This window comes from Dermatophagoides farinae, chromosome 1, assembly GCF_024713945.1.
Source record: "Dermatophagoides farinae isolate YC_2012a chromosome 1, ASM2471394v1, whole genome shotgun sequence".
NCBI classification, from domain to species: Eukaryota; Metazoa; Arthropoda; class Arachnida; order Sarcoptiformes; family Pyroglyphidae; genus Dermatophagoides; species Dermatophagoides farinae.
Window position 1 is genome coordinate 1224319 of NC_134677.1, and position 20622 is coordinate 1244940.

Consider the following 20622-nt stretch of genomic DNA (forward strand, 5'->3'; position numbering starts at 1 on the left):
ACACTTTTTTCCTCATTAGTTTGTAGAGAAAAAACATTTTTCCTGTCTATTTGCATATATGGTGGCTAATTAACCAACTTATTACTTGCCAACTAATTATTCATCATCAAGATAATCGATTATGACATGAAACAGAATACAATGCGTTTTATCGACCAAAATCATAATGAATGATCAATAAGAACAAAATGAGTACAACGAAATAATATATCCTGTGTATGCATGATATATTTTTTTCCATTCAAACTAATCATCAATGAAAAAAAAACAAAACCGACATTTTTTTTTGTTTGTTTCTTTTTTGAAAGAACAAAAATAATCAATGTTATCGTCATTGTCAAGGTGACAGGAAAATGTAAAAAACGTCAAAAAACAAAAAATTTGGAAATGAAAGTAGTACACCATTCTCGACAAACACGCTGATCTCGAATACTCGAATATTCGAATTCAATTCGTGTGTATTGACAACCAAGAATAAAAAAAAAATTAGTTTTTTTTCTTCCTTTCACCATGAAAAATAATCAACATCTTCATCCATTTCAATTGTGGGATAATCGATAACAAAAAAAAAATTTCCATTGAAATCAAGATTCAATCATTGTTGCAATCATCTAACGAAACAGAAAAAAATTTTTTTGTTTACTGTGAGCAACCAGCATGCATTCATATGCAATATATATAACACATACTATAAAAACAACAATAACATGCCATCATATGATAGTCGTAGTCAACAAAAAAAAAACGACGTCAAGCGCTGATGTTCCAATTGGATTTATATATCTTTCCGTGTGTTTCACAATTTTTTTTTTTTTTTTTTTTTTTTGGTAAACACATGCTCAAATTGATAAGTATGTGCATTGATTGATAAACAAAACATCAGCTAATTATTACCATATCTTTATTCATCATCGAAATTGAATGTTTTTTGTTTTGTTTTCATTATCGAACACACACACACATATACATCACTGATCGATGATGATTCATCATGATCCACTATCAAGTATTTTTGTTTGACACATGAACGGAACTAAATAAATTTTCAAAATTTGTAAAAAAGAATGAAAAAAAAAATTATTGAAAGAGAAAGTTTTAGTTAGTTGTTGTTGTTGTTGTTGTTTGATTGTTGATGAGAGAAAATGCGAGTGAAAAAAAAATCAACGACCTCGATACTTTTGTGTATATATGAAGAAATCATCATCACCATCACCATCATCATAAATTTTATTAAATGAATTTGTTTTTTCATTGATTACGACGTGCATTTTCTTTTTTTTTTCATCTTTTTTTTCCTGCTATATTATATTTACCTTCAATCAACGAATAATCAAACAACAACAAATTATCAGAAAAAAATAGTCAAATCTCAATGAGATTGTATGTGATTTTTGGCATGTACGAAAAACAAAACAAAACAAATGCAAATGAATCACCAAACATCATCATTCATCATCAATGATAATTCATAAGAAATTTTGTCAAATCATCATCATCATCAGAATTTTCTGCGTATGAAAAAGTTGTGTGAAAATCTTCTATATGTATATATGCATTTTATTGGCCACAATATTGGTTGGTTAGTAACACCATATTGATTTTTTTTTGTATTTAAAATATTTTTTTTTTTTTTTGCTAATGACTAATGGCCTGAATTTTTTTCATTTTTCCTGTATCATGGACTATGATAACAACAAAAAAAAACAGGAGCAAATTTCACCGTTGACTAATCCCTTCAAATCGATGGTTTTTGTTTTCGTCATATCTCTATCTTTCAGATGTATGTACTTTTATGTTCTACTATCTCTCTCTCTCTCTCTAACTCTAGTTTTTTTTTTTGTTGTTGTACATGTTTAAACAGTAAAATTGTTATGATTTCGAAATAATGATGTCTTGATAATACACAATGAATGAATGAATAAACTAATGAACGAACGACAATGTCAAAAAGTTCGACAGTGAATTCAATCATTTCATATGATGTGAATGTCGATGATGATAACAGTAACAGTAACAACAACAACAACAACAACAACAACGATAAGACAACAATCACATATGAAAATAATGATAATAATAATGATACAATTTTGAACCTAAAACCCAACTGTATACCTGTCAATGATCAAACATCATCATCATCATCATCATCATCAATTGCGATGACCGTCAATTCACATTCAATCAATAATAATTCAGCAATAAATACTGAAACTCATACATGGAATAATAATAATAATAATGAACATTTTAATGGTAGTAAAAATCGTTCATCATCAATGATTGTCATTCCAAAATATCATCGTTCTAATGAGAATAAATCTACAATAATGAATAATAATCATCATCAAAATTTATTACAACAACGAAAAACATCGATGACCAATTCAATGATTGATGATCGAAACAATTGTGCCTTAACGACGACGACAATGATGAATCCATCGTTTAAAAAAAGTACGAATGGTTTCATCATTTTAGATAATAAAAATGTCTATGATTGGACTGTACATGATGTTGGCCATTGGTTAGAACAGAATGATTTTAGCGATTATCGACAATTATTCTGTGATCATCATCGTATTGATGGCCGTGTATTAATCAATCTAACTGCCGATGATCTTCGTTCTGACCCATTAAATATACAGATTTTTGGTGATATAAAACGATTTTCTATGGCATTTGATTATCTACGATCTATTTATCTATCATCGAATAATTCAATGGAAGATTTTAATAAAAATCATAATCATCAAAATACAAAATCAACCATTTCCTCACAATCATCATCAACGTCAACAACATCATCATCATCAAATAGACATTCATTAGTGCAACCAAAATTTTCCAATGGAAGCAATAAATCTATAAGCAATCAGATGCAACCACCACTAAAACAATATTCTATCCATTCAAACGATCAACGACAACAACAAATACAAAATCAAATGGAAAATAATAATGAAAATATACAGGAAATGGAAATAACATTTAATGGCCATAGTGGCAATGATGACGATGATGATGGTGAAATTGAACGTATGCGAATTTATAATGATCATGAGGAACAACAGCAATCAAATCTTACCATTCTATCAAATTGTTCATCATCATCTTCATCATCACCAACAGCATCTATTGGTTGTTCATCATCATTTACATCATCATCAATATCATCGAAAGCAAGTAATCGATCCGAAGATAATGATGATGACGATGATTATGCTGATGCAAACGAAAGTGAATCAACAATGTTGTTGAACCATGGTTCTATTATAAATAATAATCAATTGAAATATCGAAATAATAATCATCAAATTCGTATTGTACCACAATTGACCACAAGCAATGATTTAGCACAGATGATTGCCATTTCACATCCAGGTCAAAAACAACAGCCAAAATCATCAACAGTGAAGAATCGAAATTCTAGTCATCATCATCAGCCGCAATCGTCATCCTATCAGCGAAATAATTATCAAAATATTACAAATTATTCTTCTACTTCAGACAAAAAACACCGAAAACATCACCGTAAAAATAATCACAATCACAATCACAACCACCACCACCATCATCATCATCATCATCGTCGTGAAGTTCGACAAGAATCATGGAAAGCATTGATTGCTCTGATATATTTTTTCTCATCCACTTGGGTAACGGCCATTGTAATGGTTATTGTACATGATCGTGTACCAGATATGGATACTTATCCACCATTGCCAGATCTGTTATTGGATAATCTTCCTTTGATACCATGGGCATTTGGTATGGCCGAAACATGTGGTCTAATCCTGTTTATCATTTGGGCATTAATATTGATTTTCCATAAGTATCGGTATGAATTTGTTAAACTTTTATCCTTCATAAAATTAATTAATATATTTTTTCAGATTTATTCTTTTACGTCGAATGTTTTCATTATTTGGTTCTGTATTTCTTATCCGTTGTTTTACGATGGTCATTACATCGTTATCTGTTCCTGGTCGTCATCTTCAATGCAAAGCACGGGTAATTGAAAATAATTTGAATAATAATAATTTGGATTAACAAAAAAAAAAATTTTTTTTAGCCATACGGCACATGGACTGAACGTTTACATCAGGCATATCTTATTTGGCAAGGTGGTGGTATGGCTCTACAAGGTGTACGAACATGCGGTGATTACATGTTTAGCGGTCACACAGTCGTATTGACAATGCTCAATTTTTTCGTTACTGAATGTATGTTTTGATTTTGTTATTCAAGATGTAATTTATCTTTTTCTTTTTGTCTATAGATACACCGCCTAGCCTTTATCTAATTCATACAATGTCCTGGGTACTTAATCTATTTGGTGTATTCTTCATTCTTGCAGCTCATGAACATTATTCAATTGATGTGTTCATTGCATTCTATATATCCACTCGTCTATTTCTTTATTATCATACATTGGCCAATAATCGAGCTTTATATCAAAGTGATCGTCATCGTACACGTATATGGTTTCCATTATTTTCATTTTTTGAATCTGGTGTATCTGGCATCGTACCAAATGAATATGAAATACCATTCCGGCGGCAAAAAGATAAATTAATTAATTATCTTTCAAGAAAAATTTGTCAAATATCATGGATACGAGCAATATTTGATCAAGATGATTATTATTATAATGATGATGATGATGATTGCGATCATGATCATCATAATGATTATGAACAATCATTATCGGATTGGCCATCCGATCAATCTGATCATAATAGTGATAATAATCCATTACTTATATCATCATCATCTACAACAACAACAACAACAACGCAGCCACAATTGGCTCAAAATTCAAAATTAAAAATTCAATAAAACACATATATACATAAAAATCCATCCATTCATCTATCAATCTTGAATGAATTGTTAAATTGTTTTCCCATTATTATAACATTTACTTTGATAAATTTATTAACTACTACTACTACTATATATAGAGTTTTTAAAAAAATTGATGATCATTGTGATGATATACGAAAGTTGTTTGTTTGTTAATTTTAATCAATCAAAAAATTAAAAAAAAGAAATGTTTCTAAATATACAATTACAATCAATTGATTTCTATACAAATCGATACATTAAAATGGCCAATATACTTTTGATTGTAAATGGATTCGATCCTTTAACGATTGATAATGTGATCGTTCCAATTTAAGTTGTTCAATAGCCGTACGAAATTTATGTTCATTTTTACGTAGATATATTTGTGCATCCTGTTTCATTTGTTCCAATTTTTCTGGACGATTTTCATCGATTGTTGAATAATCAGTGAGCATTGGATTCATACGATAATATACCTGATTCGGTAACATATCTTGCATTAAACGATGTATCATTTCTGTATCGGTTGCCGAATCGATAAGACGTAGAATTTTATGTTTCAAACTAGATAAAGTAACATCTTTGTTATCATGTGATTCAATTGTACGATTAGATGGAGGCTGATAACGGCCACTACCCAACGATATGACACATTGTATCTGTTCGTTTGGCCATAATAATTTTGCTTCATGTAATGCAACAGCTGTTGGATTGTTCAATAGAATACCACCATCCTGATGAACATGTTTATCCAATGTGAATTCTTCAAAATAACCAGGTGCAGCTGATGAAGCACGCACTGCTTCCCATATACGATGCATAGAACCACCATCAAAATGACTTAATGGTTTCGATGAAGGATGAAGCTCATAATTACGAAATAGATATGGTTCCAATGTAGGAAGATTAACAATGGCCGATATGACAACCATATGTGGACAATCGGAACTTTTTTTCGTATGAATCAATCTTATATCACCATAGATTTGTTTGAGAATTTTTTCATAAACATTTGTATCATAATATGCATGTGACCATAGTAGACGACCAGTACCACGAAGAACATCGGTTTTGAATAGATATGAACTGACTTGTCGATAATAAGATTCACATTCATCAATAGGTATGCGTAATGCACCAAGTAACATGGCAATAATAGCACCAGTACTTACGCCACAAATCAAATCAAATATCTTATGTATTGGCTGGCCATATTGTCGTTCAATTTGACGTAATATTTCTATGACCAATAATCCTCGTGTACCACCACCATCAATACTCAATACACGTATACCACGACCTTTCGGTGGATCAGCATGTCCAAGTAACGATATTATCTGTCTAGAATTTTCATTAACAAATCGATGATAATTTTTATGCAACAATCTGGTCTGATTAATTTGTTGACTAGAAGATTTTCGTTTTTGTGGTAGTTTAAGCCATTCTGATATGGATGTTCCATTTATCAGAAATTGTGAGAATTCACGTATTTTCAATAGTTTGGATAGAATATTCTTACGAACAGCAAGATTTGATGCTTCAGGATACGTTTGAAGATGATCGTACAATTGTTTCAAACGAATGTTTAGTGAAATTGCATTCGGCAATGTTGCTATCGACCATGAATGTTTCAATGAATTGACCAATTTTTCCGTACGTTCGATTCTTTCGATTTGCGATAATTTTTTCAATGACACATTATTCGATAAGGATTTTGGTTTAGATTTCTTATCCACCATTTTAGTTTCGGTGGTGGCATTGCTGGAAGTGGTTTGTTTCGATTGCAAATTATTTGGATCGACAGTTTCGGAAACGGTGGGCAGTTCTGTTGATGATGATGCATTTTCAGTTTTAATTTTAATTTCAACTGAATATATTTTATTGGGAACCGATTTTAAATATGAACGTAATGTTTTCAAAGAATTTGCCGTTATTGGTATTATAGATTTCATGTTTATTTTATGTATGAATAAAATAAACGAAACGTTGTTGTTGTTGTTGTTGTTTTGTAGTGATTAAAATTGTAATTTAGATGACGAATAATTTCCTTTTTTATAATGGAGAAAAAAAAATCATTTCACATCTTCATCATCACAAGTTCAGTGCAATCACAATTCGACAAAATATCTTGCAGATGATCCGGATCTCATCTATGATTTATCATTATGGTGGCCAAGTCATATGATGCAATGCGCAGTTTTAAAACAATCATCCGTCGTATGATGATTAGAAATAACAATCAACCTTGATGATGATGACGTAGTGATGATGATTATGATGATGATAAATTGGGAAAGCCCTTCTTCTTTTTTTGCTATGATCATCTATTAACCATATGATACATGAATACGTCTGATTTTTTTTTTTGAATGGAACTCATAATTCATGTGACCATTTTTATTTTTATTTTAACGAAAACAAACAATTAAAATATTATAATCGATTGTATCGATAAAAGAACCGATTGTCGCTTTTTCTCCCCGTTTTTTTCATAAACAGACAGACAGACAGACACTCACACGTGATTGTTGATATTAAGAATTCGATGTTTGACACTTGTATAGAAATCGGATCGAATTTGATGATCATCGTTTTTATTTTTTCAATTCATCAATCATGGAAATTGATAGCGAAGAAGAACGTCGACTTCAATCAAAACTGAATGAATGTGCGACCACTTTTATGGACAAGAAAAATGTTTTGGATGCAAGAGATAAATTATTACGCTTACGAAAAGATCGTCAAACCGATTTATCAAAAGCAGTGGCCGTCGTTGGGACATGTCCTGATATGTGTCCCGAATTGGAACGATATTTTCGTATCGAAACAAATCAAGTATCACCTTTTGAAATGGATTCAATGGCCAATCCTAATGGCCGACCAGACGAAATTCGTATGGTGAAAGAATATCGACGTTCTGGAGCTGATCAAGAAGAACCTTTGGCTCATGAATTAAGACCGATTCATGTGTTGGAATATACAATGAATTATTTGTGTTTAGAAATTGTTGATCGATATGAAATCGATGGAAACATGGCCGAATGGTTTGATTTTATCTGGAGTCGTACTCGTTCGATACGTAAAGACATCACTCAACAACATCTAATCGATCTTAAATCTGTAACACTGACTGAACAATGTGCACGATTTCATATATTCTGTGCCTATTATCTTTGTGAACAAGAAATGAAAGATTTTGATCCGAAAATCAATGAAGAAAATCTCAACAATTGTTTACAGACATTGAAAGATTTCTATAATGATCTAAGTATTCGTGGAATATATTGTGATAATGAAGCTGAATTTCGTGCCTATGATATTCTATTGAATCTTGGTAATGGTGAAACATTGAGTGAATTGAAACATTTTCATGTATCCATAAAACAATCAGCAGACGTACAATTGGCTATCAAACTATATCAATCATATGATAGTAGGAATCATGTAAAATTCTTTCGTTTTGTTCGTCAAGCAGATTTTTTCAAATCATGTATATTGAATCGTTATCTGAATAGATTTCGTATCAAAACATTGAATATTCAACGTAAAGCATATACAATACCAAAATCATCGAATGCAATAGCCTATCCAGTGGCTAATTTAATCGATCTTTTAGCTTTTGATGATTTTAAAGAATTATCTCATTTCTGTAATCGTGTTGGCCTCCAATATGATAATGATAATATTTATTTCCGAAAAAATCATCTGATCGATATCGACAATGGTAACCTCATAACTCGTTCACAGAATTTGGTTATGAACAAATTATATACAACGCCTGGACGAGCCATACTTGGTAATGATTCAATTGAATCAATTCAAATTGTACCAGTTCATTCTAGTTTTGATTCAAATGATAAACTAATCTATGATAAGAATAATTTGATTTCAAGCTCCGTAACCATTCATCAACCGATTCGTAAAATTAATGAACCACCACCGCCATTCAATACTGCGACAATTCAAAACACCCCAACAACGGGAATGGCGTTTAATTTTAAAAATCAAATCGATAAACTTGCCATCAAAGATAATGAAAATGTTCTCAAAACTACGGATACGACTCTGTTTCAATTTCCTCAGATTCAAAAATTTGATTCAAATTTTTCATTTAAAGTCAACACAATAGCATCAACACAACAATGGCCTATCGATAAACCTGATGACGATAAAGTTATTGATCGTAGCAAAATAATCGATCAAATCAAATGGCCAATATTCGATTCATTTTTGAAACGTATTATCCGATCGCACACAAAACGAATCTATTATCGAACATTATGGGTTCAAGAATCCGAAAAAATATACCATCAATTAATGGTAGAAAAAATATTCGATACGGTGGCCGAAACAATGGTGAAACAGAAACGGCTCAAAGATATTGTGATTCAAATCTCAATGGATACATTGAATAGCCTGATGACAACGATAATCAGATCAACCTGTGAACAAATCTATTCCGATCATGTTATCAAGATAAATTCATTACGTCAAAATATTTCATTATTGGCCAAAAATTTGTGTGATAATATGTTGTCCGTAATAGCACGATCGGTAATCGAATCGGTCATCGCGGATGAACGTCATCGACAAGATGAACGAATCAAAGAATGGCGACTTCATTTTATTCAACAAAAATATCTGAATAAATGGTTCCATTATTATCGACAACGGAAACGATATAATTTTTATCGAGATACATTTCCTGCCGCACCGATCAAGATTGCACGAATTAAGGTGCCTATGTGTGATGATAAACCGGATGACAATCTTTTACTAAACAACGTCACATTGATCGATGATAATTATATCAAAGTAAATGATTCATTTAAACGAAAACTTGCCTATTCGATGCCCATTGATCAGCAACAAGGTGTAATGAACAAACGATTATCATCAAGAAATGGAATAATGCAAAATGACGATCATCGCTTACTAGGTAAATATTTTCGACGTTGGCTTAGTGAAACTAGACGTGTGAAGAAAAAACGTATTCGTCAACAATTTCCATCAGCTCCAATGATGATGCATTTGTCATCGAACCAACATCATCAACGACAGTATGATGATCAACCATTATCGATTGGACCGAATGATTTAAGCATAATAGATGCATCCATATTGAATGCCGATAAATCATTACATCAAAATCTATTACGAAAATTAAATTATGACTTTGATTCTACAGTGACAATGATACGGAAAACATTATCGGAACGTCGACAACAAAGGCAACAACATCAACAACAACAACAACAACAGCTTTCGAAAACGATGAATAATGGTGAATTTACAATGTAAACTATATGGAACAGTATTTTATATTGTTATAATAATTTTTATATTTAGTTTTATCAAACCTGTAAAATTAATCGAAATAAAGTATACGAATTTTCTCCTTTTCATCCATCCATCCAATTCAATCCGTTCAAGTGACAAATTTATCGTTCAATAATGATATACATACATTAATCAATTGATCAAACTATACATTCATTCAACTATACTAAAGTGACAACAACAAATCAGCTGAACAAATTGATTGGTCAAACAAAACAAATAATAAAAAAAATAAATAAGAAGAAAAAGGTAACACAACTTTTTTTTTGATATATACATGACTATAGGACAGTCACAATATTATTGTTGTTGTTGTTGTTGTTGTTTGATGATTTTTTTTTTCTTAACCTGTTACTCTTGTCCATCCAATCCAAATCTAATATTTGGCTTTCTCTCTCTCTCAAACACACAAACATCTTTTCACTCTCAAAAAAAACATTATGGCTATCATTTTTTTTTTTGGCAATCACCTGACTTGTTGAATGATGGTGATGTTCTAATAGCAGCTTTCCGGCCCGCCACTTTTTCATTCATCATTGAATGATCGTTTGTTTTTGTTGTTGTTGTTGTTGTTGAAGATCTACATCATCTAATCTCTTGAAGAAGTGTCTTTCTTTTTTCTTTTCTTCTTCTTATAATATATATATGTGTCTGGTCTTGTGTTGTTTTTAAGACTTATGTACTTCACTTTTACTTTTACTTAAAAAAATCTGTGGTGGTGGTGGTGGTGATAGTTTTGATGGAGAGGGGGGGGAGTGAAACGAAAGAAAATCTCATACCCAATAGGTTCATATAGAGTATCATAATTTTTTTCCTTTTTTTTCTTCTTCTTCTTCTTCTGTTTGAAGAGAGTTGTTTTTTTTCTCTGACTTTTTGACTCGATTTTAATTCATTTTTTTTCTGTTGTTGTTGTTGTTGTTTTTTGTTGTTTGTTTGTTGTATAGCTCTCACTTTGGATAATCATCATTGGAGTCGACTGAAATTATTTTCTATGTCCAAAATAATGCCAGATTTCGGATAACAGAAGCATTACAAACTGCCATCAACGAAAACTACGACAACAACAAATCGTCATTTTTGGATCATAAACAATTCACATAATAATAACAATAAAATCAGTGGACAAATGATAATTGAAACAAAAGTGCAGAATCAGCAACAAGGTGGTAGTCACATCTCATAGATTGGAATTGAATATATTATTGAACGGCGTTGATATACATATTTTATTAATCATTAATGTTAATATCTATCGATTCTGGCGCCAATTCTATTGATATGAGATTCATAATGCGTTATGATGGCACACGTAATATATTCATCTATTCAATGTTTACCACTATTATTATTATTATGGTATGGTATAGCTGTATGATTGTAGAAGCTAATACCGTTTCCGGTGTTTCATCTCGTTATTCATCAAGTTCTTTATCGAAACCACAATCATCATCATCGCAATCATCATCGTTGATTATCAGTGGTGGTAATAATAATCAACGTAGTGAAGTTCGTAAATTTCCTATATTACGTGCATTAGTATCACAATTTGTATCTGATCGTAGTTCACGTGATATGATCAATAAAGATGATTCAGAAATTTTACTTGGATCATTCGAATCATCATCATCATATTCTACACCAACATTTCAATCACAACGAATTAAAGATAATGGAAAATCATTATCATCATCATCATCATCATCATCGATTGTGGCTGCCAATCAATCACCAACGATTAACAAACAACAACAACAGCAGCAGCAACAACAACAACAACAACAGCAATCATCACAATTGAAACTACATAAACAACATGTCAATAGTTCAAATGTCAAAAGTATACAGCATATAATTGATGATATTAATTCACAAAATAGTAAAATATCGAATAAACGACGAAAACGATTTCTTGTCAATATTTTATCACGAATGCTTAAATCAGTCAATTTTACTGAGGTAAGTCATCAATAATTGACAAGGTTAAACAGGTGTGTGTGTGTGGACATTCTGGTCAATATAATAATGCTAAATGTGATGTGACATTGTAATCATTGTGTGTATGTGTGTGTGTATGTGTGCGATGCATTTTGGAACCATTTCTCACCATATCGATAAAATATTCGTGACATTCGTATCAGGAAGTGAATGGTAACTATTGTCACATATGCATACAAAGTTGAAAAAAAAATGAAAGACAATAGCTATTATCACCGTGACAATCGAACGAGTTTTCACCAAAATGACAATGCAATGATGATCATTGAAGAAATAGATTTTTTGTTTGTCCTCAACTTTTTTTTGTTTTGTTTTGTTTTGTTTTCCGATTATTCAAATATTTGATTGACAATTTGATTGATTGTTTTTTTTTCATTTCATTTAATTTTTTTTTCCAAATCAAATTTCTAGCTCAGTTCTCAGATGCGAAATGGTATATCATCTCGTGCATCATGTTGGGCATGTAATGCATTAGCAGGATTATTCCTTAGTCCAGTTTATTCAAAAGAAATGATGACAATGGCCGTAAACACTGTTTGTATGTCATTCCGTTTGCAGACACCAAGAGTTTGTTCCGGAATCGTTGATTCATTCAAGGTAATGTTCACACAAGCATTCTAAGATGACATTGAAACAATTTGCAGTAATAACAACAACAATCAAACCACAAACGAATCATAATAACCATCATATATATGAGTTTTTCCACAAGTATAGTACATTTTATTTAATGTATGCATTAGAATTGAATGAATGGATTAGTTATAGATTTCCTAGTACGTTTTTAATCCCTTTTGGTGGTTTGTTTTGTTTTGTTTGCCAAAGTTAATTTTCGTTTCCTGTCAATAATAATGGCATACACATACACACACACACACACACATTCATAAAATTAATTTTGACTCTCATATATGCGTGACATTCTCAGCCAAGTCAAGCGAGAAATACATAAAGAAACAAGTGGCCACTACTACCATTAATCATTTTTTTATAAAGAAGAAAGAAAGAGAGAAAGAGAAAGTGATTTGTTTTTTATTAAACAGATATGCTCATCATTAATATATACATATTTATATGTTAGGAAATTCAAAAAAAAAAAAAAAGAAAAAATGCTATACCGGAAAAAGTTTCAATGTTCGAGTGTCATCTTAATGTTGTTGTTGTTGTTGTGGGATATATACAACAACAACAACAACAACAACAACAACAACAACAACAACAACAAGTAATAGTTGAACATATAGATAAATAGGTCAGTAATTGAACAACAAAAAAAAAAAAAAAAAATACATAGGCATGGCTTAGAAATGTCCTCTCTTATATATCCAAATAAAACGATTAAATTCAGAGAGAGAGTAATTCTGTATACATTCAGCATCGTTAATCTAGATATTTTTTTTTTGAATGGCATTTGGTCACCTAAAATATAATATTCATATGAATGAGTGACGGAATGACCATATAGATTGATTTGTGAGCCTTGTCAAATGGTGTGTGCATGTGTGTGTGTGTAAGAGAAATGGCCAACAAATTAAAAATATAACCAAGTAACAGACTTGTTCAGCTTGGCCAAATCTTTAACATAAAATCCGAGATCAAATAATAATAATCAGCCAGTGTTGTTGTTGTTGTTGTTGTTAAATAATTGCCTAGAGTGATGTTCAAATTTTTTTTTTGGCTTTCACTTCCGCCACCACCACATATATATACACACACACACATGCACATGACAACTTCATTAAGCACGCGTTTATTTTTTTTTTTCATGCATGCATAGCACCCAGCAGAAGAAAAAAAAACACGCGGACACTAAAAAAAAAAAAAAAACATAACATAAACTCATACTCATACCAATCCATCATCATTAGTCTAAATCACCAAATCTTAAAAATGAGGCCATCTATATAGAATTGAATTGTGTAGGAATTAATGAACACAAGAAATAATTCTTAATATTAATGGTTTTTTAATTGATTAATTTTTTATTTTTTATTTTTTTCATTAGGATGATCTTGATTATATACGTACACATACAACGCTTAAACATGGTGAAATGTGTGGTGTAATATTCGGTATGGACTGTGCACGTAAAGTAACAAAAAATCTTAATTGGACTATAACTATACCGGAAAGAAAACATTATCGATATTTTTCAAATAATAATGTTAAACGAACGGATAATAGTGTTGGTAATACGGATACCGTTACTGGTATTGAAAATGAATTCATCACCGTTATGGATTCATATAAAGATTCATATAAAAGTATTAGTAAATTAGTACAAATAACCGATATTCATGTTGATCCATATTATGAACCTGGATCTGAAGCAAGCTGTGGTGAACCATTATGTTGTCGTTCTACAAATGGTTTGGCTAAAAATAAAGATCGATCAGCTGGAATTTGGGGTGATTATCGTAACTGTGATACCCCCGTACAGACATTAAGACATGTACTTAAACATATCAATGAAATGCATTCAGATGTATGGATTATTTATTTTTATTATTATTGTTGTTATTGAATCGATTCATTTATTACACTTTCTTTATAATTCAAAACATAGGCCGAATATTGGTTATGGACAGGTGATGTTGCACCACATGACATATGGAATGTAACCAAACATGAGGTTATTTCCCAAATGAAATTGGTCACTAATCTAATCAAACAATATGCCCGTGTTCCAGTATATCCGGTTATTGGTAATCATGAAGGTGTACCAGTCAACAGGTTAGTTTATTTTTTGTTTTGGTCATGTTTTCGATTTCAATTTCGTTCACACACACACACACACACCACTACATGCTACACATAAATAAATCAATCGATTGATTGATTGATGGCCTGATGGCATACAAGCCTTTATATCACAACAAGCTAGCCATCAGGCTATTATGGTAAAATAGTGTTTGACTGTAACAAATTACGTGCTGCTGGTCAAACGGGTTTCACCATCATCATCATCATAATCATCATTTGGGCGCGAGGTCCACAATTCGATCGATCGATAGTCAGTGGCATCAGTAGTAGCATTGGCAAACTCTGTTTGTGTGTAAACATTTGGCTTTGACAAATGTTCGATAAAAAGAGTTTTATCATTATTTTTGGAAATGATGATGATGATGATGATGATGTTGATTATGATATACACTTCAAGTGATGGTGATCGGTTGATTTATAAATACCGACCGATCCAAAAACCATCTATCGGTAGCTTTGATTAGAGTTACAGAAATGTGCATAACAACAGCGGCAGCAAAAATACTCTGATCCAATCGAAACGAAACGAAAAAACGACCTAAAATAGGCTTGATTGACAGGACAATGATGATGATGACCATCCAATATCCAATTCATTGAGCTATGAGCCACTCATTGATATCCTCATCTCTTTCTCTTTTTTTTCTCATTCAACAGTTTTCCACCACCCGAAATTAAAGGATCAAATTCCATTAGTTGGCTATATGATTCGGTTGCAGAAGAATGGGCATTCTGGTTACCAGATGATGCTCTTCAAACATTACGATAGTAATTCCGATTCGATTTGTTTCATTTTACTTACACTATTTTTTTTTCTTAATCCAGTGGCGGCTATTATATGGTAAAACCTCGATCAAATATGCGAGTCATTTGTATAAATACGAATTATTGTGCACGACTAAATCCATGGAGTCTATACAATCCAGTAGATCCGGCTAATCAATTAAAATGGCTTAGTGAAGAATTACATAAAGCTGAAAAAGTTGGAGATAAAGTACATATTATCGGCCATATACCACCTGATAATCGAGAATGTACACAAGCATGGCTTTATAATTTTCTTCGTATAATTGATCGATTCAATGATACTGTTCTAGCACAATATTATGGCCACACTCATCGTGATGAATATCGGCTTTTCTATTCGCCTGGTCATCATGAAGTACCAATTGGATTGGCTTATATTGGTCCAAGTATTACGCCATTCACTGAAAATAATCCAGCATATCGTCTATATTATATGGAAGATAGTGGTTTACTTACTGATCATGAAACATATTATTTCAATTTAACTGAAGCAAATCATAGTAATCGTGGACCACAATGGAAACATGAATATCGTGCTATAGAAAAATTTGGCCTTGATGATATGAGTCCCGATAGTTGGCATAATTTATCCATCAAATTACATACTGATGATAAATTATTTAATGAATTCAAAAATCTTTACTATCGACATAGTGATGTGAAAAAAGATGAAAGATGTACGGATAAATGTCGAAAATATATTCTTAGTGATCTAGCCGTATTACATCCGCTTAAGAATCGACCAAAACGATTCTTTGGCCGTCGTAAACATAGTCATTCAAAGTGAGATTGATTGATCAACAAAACAAAACAAAAAAAACAAAAACAAAAAATCGCCATAATTTAATTTGAGATTGTTTATGTTATTTTATTGAGACCGTCCCATTTTCGATGCCAAAAAAAAAACAAAACAAATGACGGAACGGAATTACGTTCTTTTTTTTAAAAAATGTACATAATATATAACCTACCCACTCTCAATCAATCTATCATTCCATTCTATATGATCCATCATTCATTTCTCATCGATAACACAATGGAAAAAAATGGTGTCTTTTTTTATATCAATGACAAATCATATCTGGTCTTTCTTCATTCATTCATTCATTCATTATCTCATCAATTTATCTATCAAAGACACATCAGCAGCAGCAGCAACAGCTTCGATTGCTATTTATTTCGAATCTCAACCTTTTTTTTCTTTTGTGTTACTCAAGAATGAATCAAGATTATTATATAGGAATTATTATTTCACCAGATATAGTCATTTGTATAATGTTTACACTTTTATTCATTCATCAATTTTGTTGTTGTTGGTGTTTTATTTTTTTTTTATTTTTATAATTTAAAAAATTGTGCAAGTAAATTATTTCGAATGATTAAATACAGATTTACGATTTGATAGAATGAACATTAAATCGGCTAGAATTTGGCCAACATTTGTATCTAGAAATATGGACATAATAAGATCGACAAATCTATTTTCATATTTATAAAATAGATAACAATCATTGTGGTCACAAGCCGATGCTAATGTTCGTAATGTACGTGCAGCTAATCCAATAATGTAATTGATTGAACATTCATCAGGATGTTGTAATGACGAATTCGTTGTTGTTAAACATATACCATTCATTCGATTATGAAATTCATTTTGTTCAATAAAGGCTAACAAATTATTTATGACCAAATCAATATGAAGAATGATTCGTGCACTTAATAGATCACCATGGGAAAAATGTGCCAATACAACCAATGATAATTCCTGTAAAACTTGATCATCATCATTTCTGCCAATAGTTTCGACTAATACTCGATACATTTGTTCAATACGATTGAATGGTGGTGTAGCCAATATGAGATCAATATTTGATTGATGAATACTTAATTTGGCTACAATTTCCAATGCTTGTATCTGACAGGAAAGATTATCCGGTGGTAATGGATCACGAGCATATGATGATGAACATACTATCCAATGAAGTAAACCATCCAATAAGGGTAAAATAATTTTATCTGAATATTGACAAAGATCAAGATGTTCGCTAAGATTGGATAATGTAACCAAAGTATTCATACGAATCATATGTAAAGTTTCGAATGAAAAATCATCGAATAATTCACCCAAGAATATTTCATTTTCTTTATCATTATTATTGTTATTATTATGATTACGATTGGTCACTGAATTCAAAATCATTGCAAATGTTTTCTTTTCATCATGTTCATGATTGTATGATAAAAGACGTGCCATTACCAATAATAATGATACATCATTAGCCATCATACGACTATTGGTTATAGAAAATGATGCATTACGTATAATGCTCGATATGCATAGACATCTTTTCAACATGGATTCATAAGCTTCAAGACGAGGACATAAGGTCGATGATATTTCGAATTTTTCAGCCTCATCATCCAATTCAAGTTTTCGTTTTTTCACCATAAAACGTTTATTTTGTTGTGTTTCATTCACATGTTGTTGTTGTTGTTGCTGCTGCTGTTGTTGTTGTTTATCAGTTATTGGCCTAATGAATGGAACCATTTCTTGCATCGGATTCATTGATCGAATGATATGTGCTGTACTCATCGTATTACCATTTTGTAGATATTGATGATCACAAAAAATATCGAGCCAATCCTTTTCTAATTGATTGACAATATTTGCATTCAGATCAACATCTTCTTTCAATTTGACTGGTAAACCATTTCTTGATTGGAATGTATAATTAGTAGAATCAAGTAGATATATACGATCATTCGGTTCGATCAAATTATTACTATTTGTCTTCGAAACAATATTTGGCCCATCGCTATCATTGGACATCATTTTTAGCTGATAATCAATTTTAGTATCTACGAAAAGATCATCAAAAATAGCATCGAGAAAACATTTGTAATATTCAACCAAACGGCCAGATAAATTAGATTGTAATTGTAATTGACCATTACTGGACATTATGTGTAAACAATCAAGTGCCCAAGTTGTTTCAGCCAATAATCCAGATTCAAGACTCATAATTAATTTTTTCATATCTATCGATCCAATTTTTGTTACTTTTCGAATTTTACGAAACATTGGTTTCGTTCGTTCGACAATATTTTCATCCATAATTTGATTAGGAGAAGCTTTTAAAGAAGTAAAGCCTAAAGCTTGACGTAAATAGATATTATTTCCGGGTTTTGGAACATTTTCTCGTTTTACAATATTATTGTTGGATATGATCCGATTTTGATTATTTCCAGCATTGTTATTAATCATGGGCCACATTCGAATTGGTTGTTCCATGACGGAAGTTGATCTTGATCCTTGATTTTCCATCTGGAAAATTGGATTGTTATATTGCTGAGGCTTCGGATGTGGATTTAGTTGATGCTGTTGTTGTTGAATGCGATAATTTGAAATCATTGTAGGATGCTGTTGCATATTGGGCCGATAAATAATTTTCGATCGAATTGGACTAGGATGTCGGGTAGCAGCTTGCATCGGACCATACGAATATGGACGTTGACCAAAATAATGATCATTATGGCTATATTGAACAACGTTTTGATTGTTACCGATGTTGTTATCCGGATTGTTCGAAAAATGGCCAATATTTGATCTATTATCAGCATAAGAAATTTGATTATTATATGATTGATTGTTATCTGAATTTGATGTTGAATAAAATTGTTGTTGACCAACATTCGGTGGTGTCCATGTTTGCCTATTATTATTCATAACCATTATGGGTTGATTTCGATTATCTACTTCTCTTGGCATATATACATTGTTATTGTTATTATTATTGTTTGGTCTGTTTAATGATGAAAATGACTGATGATAATACGAATTTTGAGGATAGATTCGATTTGTCACTGTCGTGACTTGTTGATATTGTTGTTGTTGTTGTTGGTTCATGTTCATAAAATAATAATAATCATTCGATAAGAATGAATAATATAATCATCATCAAATCAATAATAATAATAAACAAATTCGACGCTAAATATGACTAATTTGAAAACGAAAACATCGAAGAAAAATAAAATTTGAGATGAGTAACAAACACAAAATCACATTTTCATAACAAAAAAAAAATGAGTTTAACAGTAAAACACTGAAACAAGTTAGAACAAAATATTATTATTCGAGAAGAAGCATATGAAATAGTTAGGATTTTATACCGAAATAACACAATTTAGAAGCATAGAAAATAGATTGATAAACACATGCCTCCTTCAAACGATGGACGTCTAGTATCGATAGTATTTCGATTATTTTTTTTTTGTTGTTCGGAACTAATAATTCATCCTTTTTTTATCCATTATATCATCTTTTTTCGATAACCACGGTTTTTTTTGGGTTATGTCATATCGATTTCAATGATTTTCCACCAATTGGTTATTTTATAATCAATGTTATATTGGTGATTCAACGGGTTTACACTGGTATATTTCAATTTTATCTAATGTTCTGTGTTTGTGTTGGTTGAATATATACAGGTATATATGATTATTGACCTGTCATACACCTTTGGTTGTATTCATTCAAGGTATGTCCGCTTGTCTTATGTCATCTCATCATCATCATCATCATCATCATTATCATCTTTAATATTCATTCATCCATATCCTGCAGGTGAAAAAAAACCGGCAACATCTAGTACTAACATGAATATTTATTTTTTGTCGATTTATCTAGCTGAAAAATTCGAGAATGTTGAAACTTTTTACACATAGAGAAAGAAGAAGAAGACGGAAAAAAAGACTCAATCACATAATAATGTAATGTTTAAAAATTATCGATGAAATGAATCCGGAATGAAAACCCAACAAACCATTTATGCTACTTGTTGCATACATAATAATAATGATGAT

General features: G+C 31.2%; 5 protein-coding genes across 6 annotated transcripts; 3 read left to right on the top strand and 2 right to left on the bottom strand.

The window, feature by feature from the left end:
* Nucleotides 1-190: 190 nt before the first annotated feature.
* On the top strand, nucleotides 191-5074 carry LOC124493017 (uncharacterized). Of its 2 annotated transcripts, none has more exons than XM_075733206.1 (6): nucleotides 191-1579; nucleotides 1708-1780; nucleotides 1862-3841; nucleotides 3897-4014; nucleotides 4076-4226; nucleotides 4283-5074. In XM_075733206.1, exons 3-6 carry the CDS (start codon nucleotides 1941-1943, stop codon nucleotides 4840-4842), a joined length of 2730 nt encoding a protein of 909 aa, XP_075589321.1. In that variant the 5' UTR covers nucleotides 191-1579; nucleotides 1708-1780; nucleotides 1862-1940; the 3' UTR covers nucleotides 4843-5074. The 2 variants fall into 2 exon arrangements, with proteins under 2 accessions (XP_075589321.1, XP_075589324.1); XM_075733209.1 differs by having other exon boundaries at nucleotides 1418-1575.
* LOC124493018 (calcium-independent phospholipase A2-gamma) lies at nucleotides 5014-7359 on the bottom strand. The gene is made up of 2 exons (XM_075733233.1): nucleotides 6338-7359; nucleotides 5014-6295 (listed from the first exon to the last, which is right to left on the bottom strand). Exons 1-2 carry the CDS (start codon nucleotides 6801-6803, stop codon nucleotides 5109-5111), a joined length of 1653 nt encoding a protein of 550 aa, XP_075589348.1. The 5' UTR covers nucleotides 6804-7359; the 3' UTR covers nucleotides 5014-5108.
* xmas (RRM_XMAS2 and SAC3_GANP domain-containing protein xmas) lies at nucleotides 7350-10264 on the top strand. Its single transcript, XM_047056050.2, has 2 exons — nucleotides 7350-10135; nucleotides 10201-10264. Exons 1-2 carry the CDS (start codon nucleotides 7468-7470, stop codon nucleotides 10215-10217), a joined length of 2685 nt encoding a protein of 894 aa, XP_046912006.2. The 5' UTR covers nucleotides 7350-7467; the 3' UTR covers nucleotides 10218-10264.
* Nucleotides 10265-10325: 61 nt separating this feature from the next.
* Nucleotides 10326-16671, top strand: LOC124491724 (sphingomyelin phosphodiesterase). The gene is made up of 7 exons (XM_047054420.2): nucleotides 10326-10440; nucleotides 11136-12147; nucleotides 12598-12783; nucleotides 14192-14671; nucleotides 14753-14919; nucleotides 15607-15717; nucleotides 15775-16671. The coding sequence occupies exons 2-7, from the start codon at nucleotides 11431-11433 to the stop codon at nucleotides 16541-16543; spliced, it is 2430 nt and encodes an 809-aa protein (XP_046910376.2). The 5' UTR covers nucleotides 10326-10440; nucleotides 11136-11430; the 3' UTR covers nucleotides 16544-16671.
* Nucleotides 16672-17023: 352 nt separating this feature from the next.
* On the bottom strand, nucleotides 17024-19890 carry LOC124491723 (uncharacterized). Its single transcript, XM_047054417.2, has one exon. The coding sequence runs from the start codon at nucleotides 19667-19669 to the stop codon at nucleotides 17123-17125; it is 2547 nt and encodes an 848-aa protein (XP_046910373.2). The 5' UTR covers nucleotides 19670-19890; the 3' UTR covers nucleotides 17024-17122.
* Between the last annotated feature and the right edge of the window lie 732 nt (nucleotides 19891-20622).